Source organism: Rana temporaria, chromosome 1 (genome assembly GCF_905171775.1).
Source record: "Rana temporaria chromosome 1, aRanTem1.1, whole genome shotgun sequence".
Taxonomy (NCBI): Eukaryota; Metazoa; Chordata; class Amphibia; order Anura; family Ranidae; genus Rana; species Rana temporaria.
In genome coordinates this window covers 528,560,044-528,574,965 of record NC_053489.1, presented here as the reverse complement: position 1 = coordinate 528,574,965, position 14,922 = coordinate 528,560,044, and the positions used below count along the sequence as shown (strand labels likewise).

Here is a 14,922-nt window from a genome sequence, read left to right as displayed (position 1 = left end):
TATTGTTTTATAATAATATTGTGCATTACATCTTTCTTTTGCATTTTAAGCTGTATTTACCAAGAACATTTCTCTTAATTTTAGACTTGTTGTACAAGCTGCTGATAGAGGATCACCAAGTCTTTCTGCAACAAGTATTGTAATGGTTTTGGTTGCAGATATAAATGACAATGCACCCACTATTCCTCCTCTGGAGACCGTCTACATCCATGAAGGTAATATAGTGAAAAAATAATGCACAGCAGAGTATTTACATCTAATTTATAAGATATCAAGATATTTTCCTAATACACTGAATGTTAATCAAGAGCTCTGTACTATTTTAGATGCTTCTCCTGGCCACATTGTAATGTGTGTAACCGCCAATGATGTGGATCTAAAACCTAATGTATCATACAGTTTTACTGAAGATGGTAACCCTGGTATGAAGTTTGACATTGATAAGTATACTGGTGTTTTAACCCTTATTGGGTTGTTGGATTATGAAGAAAAATCACAGCATCACCTTAGGATCCAGGCATCCGATTCAGTACATCTTACTAAAGCAGAGCTTATCGTACAGGTGTTGGATGTTAATGACAACCCACCACAATTTACCAAAGATTCCTATAAGGTAAGCATAAGAAAATGCAAAGATAAAAAATCATATCATGACCATGGTTGCAGACTGCAAGGTGACACACCACCTTAGGACATCCCTTATTCTTTAAGCAGCTCCTGGTTTTCAAGACTTCACTTTATACTGTATGTGAGCTCAGGTGACCACACCACTAGGGGTGTAATAATACTCTACATGGTGACCACACCACTAGGGGTGTAATAATGATGCTGACCATTAAACAGAAGAGGTCATGTACTGGACTTCTGAAGAAGTAAGGCGGCAGATAACATCTCCAGAAAAGAGGTGAGTATTTTTCTTTGCTGAGCCACTATAAAACCTAAAATTCAGCTTTATAAGAAACAAAAGAAAAACTGCCTTTGGCACTCAATGACAAGATCCTAACCTACAACAACTCTTTTACTTTTGTGTGGAAAATCATACGCACCAATCCACCACAAAACAAATATACAAATAAATTGTGATCAACATTACATTTTCATACATTCAAAGAGGCCATTACTTGGTTGATTCTGTAGCCGGTGAATTTGAGGCTATCTGTTATCAGGCTAATATTGTTTGTCTTTGGTGAGTTTATACACATGCCCTAGTTTACTATATGGACACATCTTTCTATATATCCCTTTCCCACCCTCCTCTTTGTCTTCGAGTGTCCTCATGAGGAATTTATATATTACTGTATGTGTATAACCTTAAGGAATTGGGAATTTTTCATAAATGTTCAGCTTTAACTGCTCATCATTGGCAACTGCTGGTGTTTTAAAGTGCTTGTTGTCTCTTACAAATGTGCTTCAACAATTTCCTATTGTTGTATTCATACTTGTTTTTTTCCCATATGATTTCCAAGAGCTTCCATGTAATTGGGCACCCACACTTCTCCAGTTTACCGCTTCTCTTATATATTAAACCTAATAAGTAATAAAATAAGTGATGCCAGTGAAGTAAGCTATATCTTTCTTTAATGTTTCAATGCAACACTAAAGGAACGCTAAATAGTATTTCAGCTTAGCATTCATATGTGTATTTATTATTCACATGCAAAGTGAATGGTGTAAGGAGGGATTAGATTCAGTGGGATTCACTCAAAATGAGGGAAAATCCACAATTTTGGGTCACTAAAATGGGAATTGAGGGGGAAACTTCCAAAGAGGACACCTATCCTCATTAAGGATTTGGACCAAACCTTGGTTGTTCAGACATTTGGACGAAGACCCAAACACTTACCTCTTCAGCCAAACATCATGTATACTGCTATTATACATGTCAGCTTTCCACTGTCAGTGGTTGTTAAGGTTTCCAGTGGGTGCCAAGCTCTAAAGAAACCAAGGCCTGGAACAGAAGGCTGACCCTTCAGATGCAGGATTATGCATATTGCTTTAATAAGATCTGAAACAACTCAATGTAAATTTAAGTCTCAAATTTTTCATAGATAGACTATTGGAACCTGAATCATAGATGGTAACTGGGGGCCTGGTTTGATATAAAGGGCATATTAGGGTCAAAACAGACTCAGAAGGTTATGGGTTCAATGCTTGCTGAGAGCCTATGTGGGCAGAATGCCCCAGTAGTTGAGCAGAAACATCTAGGAAATCTTGAGTAGGTATGGAGGTCCCTGTGGACATGGGAGAAGCCTTGGTCTCACCAGAAGGAGCCTAGAAAGACCAAAATGATGATGATGATCCTGTAACAATAGGGGTCCCTGGTTCCAAATTATATGGGGGCTGGCTTATAATTTGTCTGTTTGCCAGTGTCCCAACCTTCTTTAGATGGCAGTATAATTTAGGCATAAGGGTAATTATTGCAGCAAAGCTGGTTTTGTTATTTAATCTTTTAATGGGATATTAAAAAAGTTACACATTTTTTTTTCAGTTAAGTCCAATGCGATTTAAAATTACAGTCACATAGCTGAATATAAAGATCCATATCCTTGGATAAAGCTTTGTGAATTAGGACTAAAGTGAAGTTAAAGCTACAGAATTGCATACCTGCTCTGGATCAGGGATACGGAAAGTACTGATGCCATTGGACCAGAATGACAGGCAGAATAGAATATAATATTTAATAGGTTAACTTTAATCCTAAATGTGTTTGTTTTTCTCTTTAATGAATACTAGGGCCTGTCTAGAACAGAGGAAAGAAGGCAATTGGGAACTATTTTTGCCATTTTTATAATCAGTGGACTAGGAAAAGTTTCCTTTATTTAAAACACCTGGAAAATAAGTGGCTGTTTATGAACATATTAATTTAAGCCCAGCAGTATTTGGTTTCTGCGTGATTCATACCACATTGATATGCATATATAGTGTACAATTAAGACCCCAGCTGTACTCACCCAAACTTATAAACTTATAAAGCATAAAGAGTACCTTAAAACTATAATTTATGAAGTTATATAAAAGAACCACAAAGCCTATTTGTCATTCCACATTTTTTTTTTCTTAGTCTCCCTGGTGCCCAGATAAAGTCCAAAAGTCCATGAATCATTCAAAGCAAGTACATGGTACACTTTAGATTTAAAAGTATAATTTTATTTGACCAGTTTAAATTATATATGCATTAGAAGAACACCGTTTCTCAAACCAATATGAATGTGCAAGATCTATTTTGTAATTAAAACTATGGGTAGAGGCAGTGGGCTTGATTTACTAAAGACAAATAGACTGTTCTCTTTGCAAGAGGTTTTCACTTTGCAATGGAATTTTTTTATTTGCTTAGTTAATATGGTAATGCTCTGAATACTTTGATCATCTAATCACCACATTCACTAAGCTAAGAGAAAATTCCTTCACAAAGGGAACAGCCTATTTTCTTTTAATAAATCAAGGCAATGTGGTACAATTAGATACAAAAAAGGGTTGATTTCTCTTAAACTTGCTGAATCAAATGTGACCGATAGTTTCAGTAAAGGAATATGTAATAAGAGATATTATCATATTAAAACAAATGACTAACCAATACATAGATATATGCTCCTTTAAAATATAATAGTATATATACATTTATTTCACTGTTGAAAATAAGAAATTAATACTGTACTTTAACTCTTCTGTATCATTTGACTGATGTATGTAACTCTTTTAAAGGTGAAGTTTTTAGCCACCACATGAGATATAACGAATGAAGAAAATAATGATATTTTAATTTCTGGTACATTCAGTACAGTTAGATGTAAAGCCCCTTTGATAAAACATTAACAAAGAGTTTGGTTTTAGCCCATGTACATCATATCAGATATCATATATATTGATTGACTCTTAAGGCAAAAGATGAAAAAATTATACAAATAAGTACAAAGTCAATCAAACCTATGAAAGTATGCGGAACACTGGGTATATTTACAATGGCATGGCAGCTGCTGCTCCACCACAAGCCAACACAGACAGTGATATTGTGTGAAGCCTTGCTTCTATTAGTGTTAAATTACACCCTGTCCTGCTGCATCACGAGATTGCCCAGGATATGATGCTATGTAAATCCACATCTCCAATTGAGGGCTTTAATAAATCAGAAAGGGCATCTGAATTCTGGAACCGTTCAGAAATCTTTTAATACCTTGCATAGATCAGTTATGAAAATACTAGTGAAACTCTGTATATTGTTTTTGGTGTCAAATGTACTTTCTTTTCAAAATTCCAGACAAAATGCTCATTTGTGACAATTTAGACTTTTTTTTTAACTTTCCTCCTGTTATTTTTATCCCCTGAAGGTAACGGTACCTGAATTGACCGAGTCCAATACATTTATCATATCTGTAACTGCTACAGACAGGGACTCTGAGATGTATGGGCCTGTTTCTTACAGAATTATTTCTCCACGTAAGGGATTCGTAATTAATCCAACCACTGGTATGTAAACTAATTGACATGTTGTTCATACTGTATGTGTTTTGGTCAAATAACTGCAAACCAAGATTTTATTAAATAACCCTAATTTATTATCAAGAGAAGAGGAAATTATATTTTGCACTGTTGGCTAATCTGACAATTTTTTTTTTGTTTTTTTAAACAAGATTAAAATAAAGATCTGCATTCTTTGTTTTGGTGGGATTTTATTGGTGCCAAACACAAAAAAGTCCCATTACAACAAAAATTGGGCTATTTTTGGTTTCCTAAGGGATGTGGTGCTTATGATCAGCCACCAATCCACCCCGCATAAGATTAAAATAAACTAATAATAGTTTTCCATTTTTACAAAATAAATAAATGTAATATTTTCGAGCCATCATTTTCTTTACAAACACTGTCTTCCTACTTGTTGGCAAATAGTACTCATAGCAAGGTGTACCCACATAAATATTTTTCAGTGTGAAGGGATTCTGACACATTCAGATCACACAGAGTCTTCCACTGTTTTATTCTCTAAATAGCAGTTCTACGCACTTATTTTTATGACTGTGTTGAGGTGGAAACTGGACGCTTTGCCTCATCAGCATAAATGTTAAAAAGCTTCTTAGTCTTTTAATGAGTAATAAGTACTAAGTTTTCTAAATGTAGAAAATATTGCAACAGATTCTTATTAAAACAACTCTTGGAGTCAAAATGTGATAGTTTGTTCAGTTTTTCTCAACCTCAGAACTCCTATTAAGTGTGCATTTTTTTTTTCAGAGCACTTTACCCCAATAAGCATGAGATAAAAAAATAAGTTCTGCTAGATTGCTGTAAATAAACACAACATCCACTGCTACCTGGAAAAAATAGTGGGTTTCTCTATGTAAACTATAAAATTGTGCTACTTGCACAATCCATGCATGACTCCAATCACACATTGACTCTGTTGTGCAGGGAATACCAGTTCTGACAATTATAAATCAACCCAGGCCACATTTGTGCGCCAAACCTATTTTTGGTAAGACTAAATAAAGTTTATGAACTGACACAAATACTCACAACTATTTAAAGGCTAAATGTACACTATGTACAGGGAGTGCAGAATTATTAGGCAAGTTGTATTTTTGAGGATTCATTTTATTATTGAACAACAACCATGTTCTCAATGAACCCAAAAAACTCATTAATATCAAAGCTGAATATTTTTGGAAGTAGTTTTTAGTTTGTTTTTAGTTTTAGCTATTTTAGGGGGATATCTGTGTGTGCAGGTGACTATTACTGTGCATAATTATTAGGCAACTTAACAAAAAAAAAATATATACCCATTTCAATTATTTATTTTTACCAGTGAAACCAATAAAACATCTCAACATTCACAAATATACATTTCTGACATTCAAAAACAAAACAAAAACAAATCAGTGACCAATATAGCCACCTTTCTTTGCAAGGACACTCAAAAGCCTGCCATCCATGGATTATGTCAGTGTTTTGATCTGTTCACCATCAACATTGCGTGCAGCAGCAACCACAGCCTCCCAGACACTGTTCAGAGAGGTGTACTGTTTTCCCTCCTTGTAAATCTCACATTTGATGATGGACCACAGGTTCTCAATGGGGTTCAGATCAGGTGAACAAGGAGGCCATGTCATTAGTTTTTCTTCTTTTATACCCTTTCTTGCCAGCCACGCTGTGGAGTACTTGGACGCGTGTGATGGAGCATTGTCCTGCATGAAAATCATGTTTTTCTTGAAGGATGCAGACTTCTTCCTGTACCACTGCTTGAAGAATGTGTCTTCCAGAAACTGGCAGTAGGACTGGGAGTTGAGCTTGACTCCATCCTCAACCCGAAAAGGCCCCACAAGCTCATCTTTGATGATACCAGCCCAAACCAGTACTCCACCTCCACCTTGCTGGCGTCTGAGTCGGACTGGAGCTCTCTGCCCTTTACCAATCCAGCCACGGGCCCATCCATCTGGCCCATCAAGACTCACTCTCATTTCATCAGTCCATAAAACCTTAGAAAAATCAGTCTTGAGATATTTCTTGGCCCAGTCTTGACGTTTCAGCTTGTGTGTCTTGTTCAGTGGTGGTCGTCTTTCAGCCTTTCTTACCTTGGCCATGTCTCTGAGTATTGCACACCTTGTGCTTTTGGGCACTCCAGTGATGTTGTAGCTCTGAAATATGGCCAAACTGGTGGCAAGTGGCATCTTGGCAGCTGCACGCTTGACTTTTCTCAGTTCATGGGCAGTTATTTTGCGCCTTGGTTTTTCCACACGCTTCTTGCGACCCTGTTGACTATTTTGAATGAAACGCTTGATTGTTCGATGATCACGCTTCAGAAGCTTTGCAATTTTAAGAGTGCTGCATCCCTCTGCAAGATATCTCACTATTTTTGACTTTTCTGAGCCTGTCAAGTCCTTCTTTTGACCCATTTTGCCAAAGGAAAGGAAGTTGACTAATAATTCTGCACACCTGATATAGGGTGTTGATGTCATTAGACCACACACCTTCTCATTACAGAGATGTACATCACCTAATATGCTTAATTGGTAGTAGGCTTTCGAGCCTATACAGCTTGGAGTAAGACAACATGCATAAAGAGGATGATGTGGTCAAAATACTCATTTGCCTAATAATTCTGCACTCCCTGTATAGGCCATTGGAGTACCCACTACTAAATCTATATATAAATTAATAGTCAGTCATTAATGTTCCATTTAGATCCAGGTTGTCTGCGCAGTGAATAAACATATGCGCTTGCTAGTGGGTATGTTTATGCATGAGTGGTTTTATTGCAGTACCACTTGAAGGTTAAGATATCATTGTCACATCAAGACCTTGGAGGTCCTTGCAGCTCCTCACAAAAATATGAAAACCATGGATGTGAACAGGTGAAGAGGATATTGCCATCAGCTGTTAACAAAACCTATTTTTAAAATCTTCTTATTTTGTACTTTATCCAGCTCTGTTCTGTTCACCTGTCTGCTCACAACCCCCTTAACTCTGCACACTTCACTAGTTTATTCTTGAACGCTGAAACCACACCTGATAATTAGGCATAGTGTACAATTTTGCATTAGCTCGATTTGTCATGTAAGATACTGTTTCATATTAGGTGAAACATTGGTGTAATGTTCACTGCAAGGCAACATTAAGGGAAAAAATTTAAAGGTTAAAGCTTTCTCTGGCTCGTGGAATTTTTTTTCACTGGTTGTGGATACTACTTTCATCTTAATAAATCCATGCACTTCCCATCATGTAAAGTTATCGGCCATGCAATGTTCACACCACCATTGTGTCCTGCCAAACCTGTTCACTCGGCAAGACAGCTTTGTAACAATTTAGGTGCCGACTTAAGTCTGGAATTTAATATAGCAGATAAGTTAAATGGGGATACCATTTCTTATTCTAAAAGGCATAATTTTTCTAACATGAGGCTTGCAGTATCCAATCCAAGCCATTACGAAGGAGACAAGCAAGATTATATTCTCTGATATTTAGAAGGTTCACCCTGTCTTCACTCTTCGGGAGATAACATTTAGATAAAGCTATAAAAAGTTTTTTATTGAGCCACACCAAAGATATCATAGCTTTGTGTATCCTATGCATATCACTGTGCTTAATAAGGAAAGGTATACTATGTAATGGATATAAAAGATGGGAAAAGTTAAGTGGCATCTCCTGAATAGTGACAGAATTAGGTCCATCCATGCCTCCATCTCTCCAATGATTTTAGCATTTATCAGAGGGTAGTTTAAATGATATAGAGAGGAGGGTTCCTTGCCGATTTTTAATCATAGATATGCGCTATGTTACTTAGCTATGGAAAAGGACAAAACGGTGGTCCATGTGGAGGCCTTGGAAAGAAACATTTGTGCAGCAGACAGAGGTTTCTTGCTCCCATCAGCTCTTTACAAGTTAAGGGCTTTGTTTTTTTCAACAAACCCATTCATTGATTAAATGTAAAATAACATACTCATTCTCATCCAGCTCATTCATACCATTTCCAATTCATAAAGCTCTGAGTCACTGATGTATCAATATAAAATCTTCTGAATCTTCTTATTTTAATCTCTGCTAGCCATTTATCTACATTTATTGTAACATATGCAGCAGCCATATGTCTAACATAACCTCACAATGTTCTACAACATCTTTCTCTAATTATCTTTTTCTCTACTATATAAACGCCCCCACGCTGCCTTGCAAGCTTGTAAAGCAGCAGGAACGCAATGTCACAGATACTTCATGTTGCTTCAATTTGACTAAATTATTTCCCCCTACAAAGTAAAGCAGAACCCAAAAACTGCACTCTTTACTGCATGTTTTAGGCCTCTGGTAAACATGTGACAATGGCAAATCATTAGCCTGGCCAGCATACCTGGGCTTACCAGCTGGTGAGATCTAAAAAGATGCCCTAACTGGTCTGCAAATTGCATCATATTGCAGTTTTATGCATATGTTTTAGATTTATTTTTTATTTTGAATTTACAAATGTAGTCAATTGCATCTAAATGCTCCAGATCAAATCCCAAATTGTCACGGTCATGTCACTCCTCCTCTTTAAATGAGCAGACTTTTAAAAACCCTGATCCAGATCTTTAATACTTTGCTTTGTCCATTTCCTGTTGTAGTTTACTGTACTGCAGAATCAGTAAGCCACAGTGTTATATTTTATAACAATTATTGACCTACTGTTTAAATGTTTTTTTTTTTGTTTTGTTTTTCAGGTTCAATACATACAGATACCCCAGTGGAAATCAAGGACAATAATACAGTGATTCCAATTTTGGTAGAAGCTCAGGACAATGGTTTCCCAGTTTTAACCTCAACTGTGATTATTGAGCTCCAGGTATACGATACAAATAATCATGCACCAATATTTTCAGAGGAGGTTTACCAGATCCATGTCAGAGAAAATACATCCATTGGGGAAATCATTCTCACTTTCACAGCGACGGATTTTGACTGGACCCGTGAAAATGGATACATTGACTTTTCGATTGCTAGTGGAAATTTGCAAAACATGTTTATTGTGGAAAGTGTTGGAATTCTTTCCCAGCCTCCTTTTGTTGTTACTGGAAAACTAGCTATAAATGGGATTTTGGACTATGAAATCAACAGAAACCATAAGCTACTGTTAATTGCCTCAGATCGAGGATTACCTTCTTTAAGTTCCAGCACCACTGTCCTGATATCTATTATTGATTCAAATGACAATCCTCCTCTACTGCAGAGTAGTGAATATCATGTTAGCATCCAAGAACATCATCCCATAAAAAGTGAAGTGATATCTGTTTCAGCCAATGATATTGACAGTGGAGAGAATGCAGAAATAATTTACAGTATAGTGTCTGGGAATGATGAAGGATTTTTCACAATAGATCCAAGAAATGGTACTGTCACATTAGTATACCATCTGGATTATGAAGCTGCAATGATCTATACTTTAATTATAAAGGCTACTGATGGTTGGGGAAATGGAAAGCATGATGCCTTTTCAAAACTCTACATAAATGTGCTTGATGATAATGACTTCATACCAAAATTCATATTCAACAGTTTAAGCTGCAGTCTATATGAAAACATGCCCCCTTTTACACCAGTATGTAGAGCCAATGCTATTGATCTGGATTCTGGGCCATTTGGTGTCTTGAGTTACTCTATTCCTTCAACTTGCCCAAACGAACCGAAAGGCCAAGATACATTTTTCATAGACTCATTAACTGGAGATATTTATACCAAGTATAAAGTTGACTTTGAGTCACAGAAGAGATACTGCCTTATTGTTCAGGTGAAAGATAAAAGTGAATCTACAGCTTGTATTTTACTACATGTGGACATTAATGGACAGGATGAGTTTCCACCTGTGTTTCATGAGGATCAGTATTTATTTGATTTGCCTCTAGAAAATAAACCTGGAGAAATCGTTGGTAAAGTGGGAGCTTCAGACAAGGATGAAGGAGATGATGGTGTTGTCCACTATTCACTTGAAAAACCTTCCCCGTTTTTTTCTGTTAATGTTACGAGCGGAGCTATATATCTAACCAGAAGTGTTCATAAAATAAGAAGTAATGCTAAGAAAAATGATGACATTTTGGAGTTAGTAGTAAAAGCTCAAAGCCCAAAGTTAGACTCAAAGTCATCAACTTGTACTGTTCGAGTTAACATTTCAACAGCTCTAGAGGGCTACTTTGGTATGTCAGCAAACATACTTTCCATTAGTTTTAGCATTTCGTTTGTGGTTTTCTTGCTACTGGCAATAAGCCTTATTGGAATTATTCTTAGATACAAGCACAAAGATGTAGTAAATGCTTGTGGGATAAAAGAAGCTGCCATCCCTGCACTTCCAAAGTCAAATGTTAAAGACTGCATGCCTGATGAATGTCCAAAGTTTGAAAATGTTAAGAACGGCATAACTCCAGACACATCAGAGTGGTTAGGATTAGTTGGCATCAGAGAAAAGAAAGACACTGGGAACAAATGCAGGAATTCAGACTCAAGTGGTCATGGCTCCACAGAAGGGGAAACTGCTGAAGATGAAGAAATAAAGATGATCAATGAATATCCTATTAGAAAAGAATCTGGCTCTGTTCTGAGTGAAAGAGGTTCACGAGTTCCAGACTCTGGAATTCCAAGAGAGTCTGATCTGCTTTCATGTGAGTCAGATGAAACAGATGTGGTGATTGGTTCAGAAAGGAATGAAAGTGTTGAGATTGTTAAGGAGGACAATGGTAATGGAGAGGGTCAAGTACATTATACCTGCAAAACAGAACTGCCACCCACCCACCACAGTAATGACCCAAATCCAAAGGACAAAAACACTTTGCCAGATATCAATCAAGACTATATCTATGTCCCCATGTCCTATGATTCTAGATACGGTTCTCTGGCATCTTTAGTAGCTTCTGATGAGGACTTGAGAGGAAGCTATAACTGGGATTACCTGCTTAGTTGGGAGCCCAGGTTTCAGACTCTTTCCTCTGTTTTTGGTGACATTGGCAGACTAAAAGATGAAAATATGAACAGGAATGTACAAAAGCAAAAGAAGCCTTTTATTTTCCCACCCCCTCTTATTACATCTGTTGCACAGCCAGGGATAAGAGCTGTACCACCTCGAATGCCAACTATTATGTCAGGACAAACCTTTGTAAAATATCCCCGTTCTCCATTTTTCTCCAGTCTGGCATGCCAGTCTTCAGTCATGCCCCCAAACTTTTCTCCTTCCTTATCTATGCTCACAGTCCACACTCCTTCCACCTCGCCTGTGCATTCAGGTCTCAGTGGAACTTCAGTGCCTGCTCTCTCTGAAGAATTGCTAATACAGCAAGAGTTTCAGGTGTAAAAATGAATGTTTTCAATTATGGACACTTATGAGGATCAGAAAGGGCATGTCTAAACTAATCAGCTTGACTCTGCATTGTTTGTCAATTGTTACATTTGTACTCTACCTACAGTACATTTTTTGATACAGCATACATCTTAGCCAATCAAAAAGTGTCAAGTAGGTTATTGCTCTGGATTTTACTTGCAGGCTAACATTTTGTTCCACACATCTATACCTGTCCCATGTATGGATAACTGTAATCCCGCAACAGTGCATGAACAGTTTCAATCAAAACTCATGTGTGCAAGCAGTAACTTCATTGTAACTGGCCAGTATTTACCAGCATTTAAATATATTATAATACTACCATTAGTAGAAATTAATATTTATGGACTGCACTAAAGAATTATGTACATGGACTGGATGACACATATTGCCATCTATAAAAATAACTGACATTTACAGTTAGAGAAATAACTGTAATACAGAGATCCTTAAATTTCCCAAATCTAGCTTTCTTATAGATTTGATATTGAAATGCAGAATTACTAAACTGTGAACTGTGTATATGGCATTTATTAGCTTGTTCCCTTATGCTTGTGGAGCTCTTACTGTATTCTGGGAGCCCAACAGAAAAAAATTAACCCAGTGAGTCCAGATGAAAACAATGTTTGCTCCCATAGTGGATCTGGAAACACATAGAATGCGTTGTCCAGGCTGAGCAGCTATGCATAACAGTAAACACACCTCCATGGCAAACAGAAAAAAATATAAACATTTGTCACTGGGTACAGTATACATTTTAAAGACCTACACATGCATAATGGAGTAAGAGAGATATGCTATTTACAAAGTTGCTTATTTCACTATTCAGCCTTATACTAAGGCCATGATTGGTGGAAAGATTACATTGTTTCATAATCCTATACAGTAACTGTTATTATTGGTACAATATTTTATTTTCCTATAAACACTAGTATGGAACCTGATAGAGCTCATTGTTAAAAACCACTCCAGCAGGAAATAAATGTATACCTCGGCAAACATAATTTATGGAGTGAAGAATGTATGTCTACTTATGTACCGCTATGGGTGATTGTCATATTGCCATAGTGGATTTCATTAATGTAAATATGTTGAAATTAGGTGGTTTGCCCATACCGACCAGGTGTTATGCATATCCCAGTTGAAATTACTGTATGGACTTTATCAATGGACTGCATAGATAAATCACACCCTCCCAAGGGGGATTTCTGTTTCACCCAGGCATGTGGTTAATGCACTGTGGTAATATCAGAGCCCCCCCCCCCCATCATCCCCATGGCCACCAACCTTCTCCAGCTTTACTTTTGCTGTCTATACTAATCCCTTTACTACCATTCAGTTGATTAGGTAAAACCTACTCCAGCCCGCAGCACAACTATTTATAGATTTTACCATGCAGCAAGCTAGAGTAGCACAATTATACTTGTGTACTAAGAGCACAGAACATAATCATATGACAAAATGCTGTAGATCCATCCAGAAGACATGTGTTACCCTTGCTAAATCTGGATGTATTTGAAAGATACAAAACTAAGATTATTTTAACCTGATACAGTAGCTATAATCTGGTTGCTATGGGCAGCAACTCAATTTCCAATTAATTTGCTGTTTATAAATAAAGTCCAATGTATTTTTATGCTTTATATTAATACATCATACCTTGATGAAACGTTTGTATCATTTATTTGTCAATTTTTAAGCAAAAGATATTTAAACACAATACAATTTGACATGATAGATTTGTATTATTCTTTTATATATAAAAAAAAAAAACAATATATGTTATATATTCATGGGGCACACAAAAGATGTTGGAAAAATCTTTGTGTTTCTTAAGTAGTTAAAAAAAAGTTCTGCTCGAAAAACGTGGAAACTGCCAAATTTGTATTATTCTTCTATATATAAGGATTGAGAGCGTTTAAAAACTCTCTAAAAAAAGGCGGACTTTGTGGGTATATCATAAGGCAGTATTTGTATGAAAAAAAAAATTTGAGAGAGTTTTTAAACTCTCTCAATCCTTACATACACTCGTTGGATGTTTACATAGTAGGGGTCCTCCCTTTCTATTATTCTTTTATATATAAAAAAAATAATAAGTTATATATTCATGGAGGACACAAAAGATGTTGGAAAAATCATTGTGTTTCTTCAGTAGTTAAAAAAAGACACATGTTTTGCTCCAAAAAGTTTTTCTTTAACCTGATGATTTAATAATCTTCCAAAAAATGTGGAAACTGCCAAATTAGATTTTAGCAGAAAAAATGTAATTCATAACAATGTCCTGTTATAATCCTGATGTATTAGTACCATTATAGATAACCCCATGGATATAAGAACTTAGAATGTGTATGATCATATATTTGTAGCAGCCTGAAAGATATGACTTTCAAAGTTTAGTACTTGCGAAACTGTGTGCATATAAATGCAAAGTAAGATGTATTACTTTACGCATTTTAGAGAACTCCATGTTTGCCGATGTTATTTGGAATTTATTGTTGTGTATCTAGCACTTAATTTTCCTGCAGGTGTTTCATCAATGGAAGATAGGAACTGTCTTTACCCTATCCCTGCAAGTGTTGATAGTCCCCTTCTCTGACCTTGTGATGCCATTCATAGTAACATTAAACACCCCAACTTACTTTTTGGGTCTGTTGTCATGAATCCTTCACTTTTCTTCCACTGTCATTTGCTAGCAGTGTAACATATAGAACTATTTTGGTGCTAAATGACAGCTGCAGGAAAGTGGATGAACTACGGGGATGAGCAGGAAGATGTGTAATGTGAAGGTTGACCAGCTACAGCAGTAGCAAGTGGTGTAGAAAGATGGTGTTGGAGCAAACCTCCTATTTTTTCAAGGCCCATTCACTCATGCAACCGCAGCAATTCTTGTATCCTTGTAACTGGTGAGAAGTATCTAAATATATACTGATGCTTACCTGATTTACCATCAGTCTTGGAAATCAGAATCAGAAAATAGTATTCAAATACTTATGCCGTGTACACACGGTCATTTTTCGGCATGAAAAAAACAGACATTTTTAAAAACCTCATTTAAACACTTATGCCGTGTACACACGGTCATTTTTCGGCATGAAAAAAAC

General features: G+C 36.5%; 1 protein-coding gene across 1 annotated transcript in view; it reads left to right on the top strand.

The window, feature by feature from the left end:
* Positions 1 to 13,556, top strand: part of DCHS2 (dachsous cadherin-related 2) — a 348,197-nt gene extending 334,641 nt beyond the window's left edge. The window contains exons 17-20 of the mRNA XM_040331985.1: positions 85 to 215; positions 327 to 613; positions 4,326 to 4,464; positions 9,180 to 13,556. Of these exons, the coding sequence (XP_040187919.1) occupies positions 85 to 215; positions 327 to 613; positions 4,326 to 4,464; positions 9,180 to 11,794 (3,172 nt within the window). The 3' untranslated portion in view covers positions 11,795 to 13,556. The remainder of the gene's footprint in view (positions 1 to 84; positions 216 to 326; positions 614 to 4,325; positions 4,465 to 9,179) is intronic.
* The last annotated feature ends 1,366 nt before the right edge of the window (positions 13,557 to 14,922 follow it).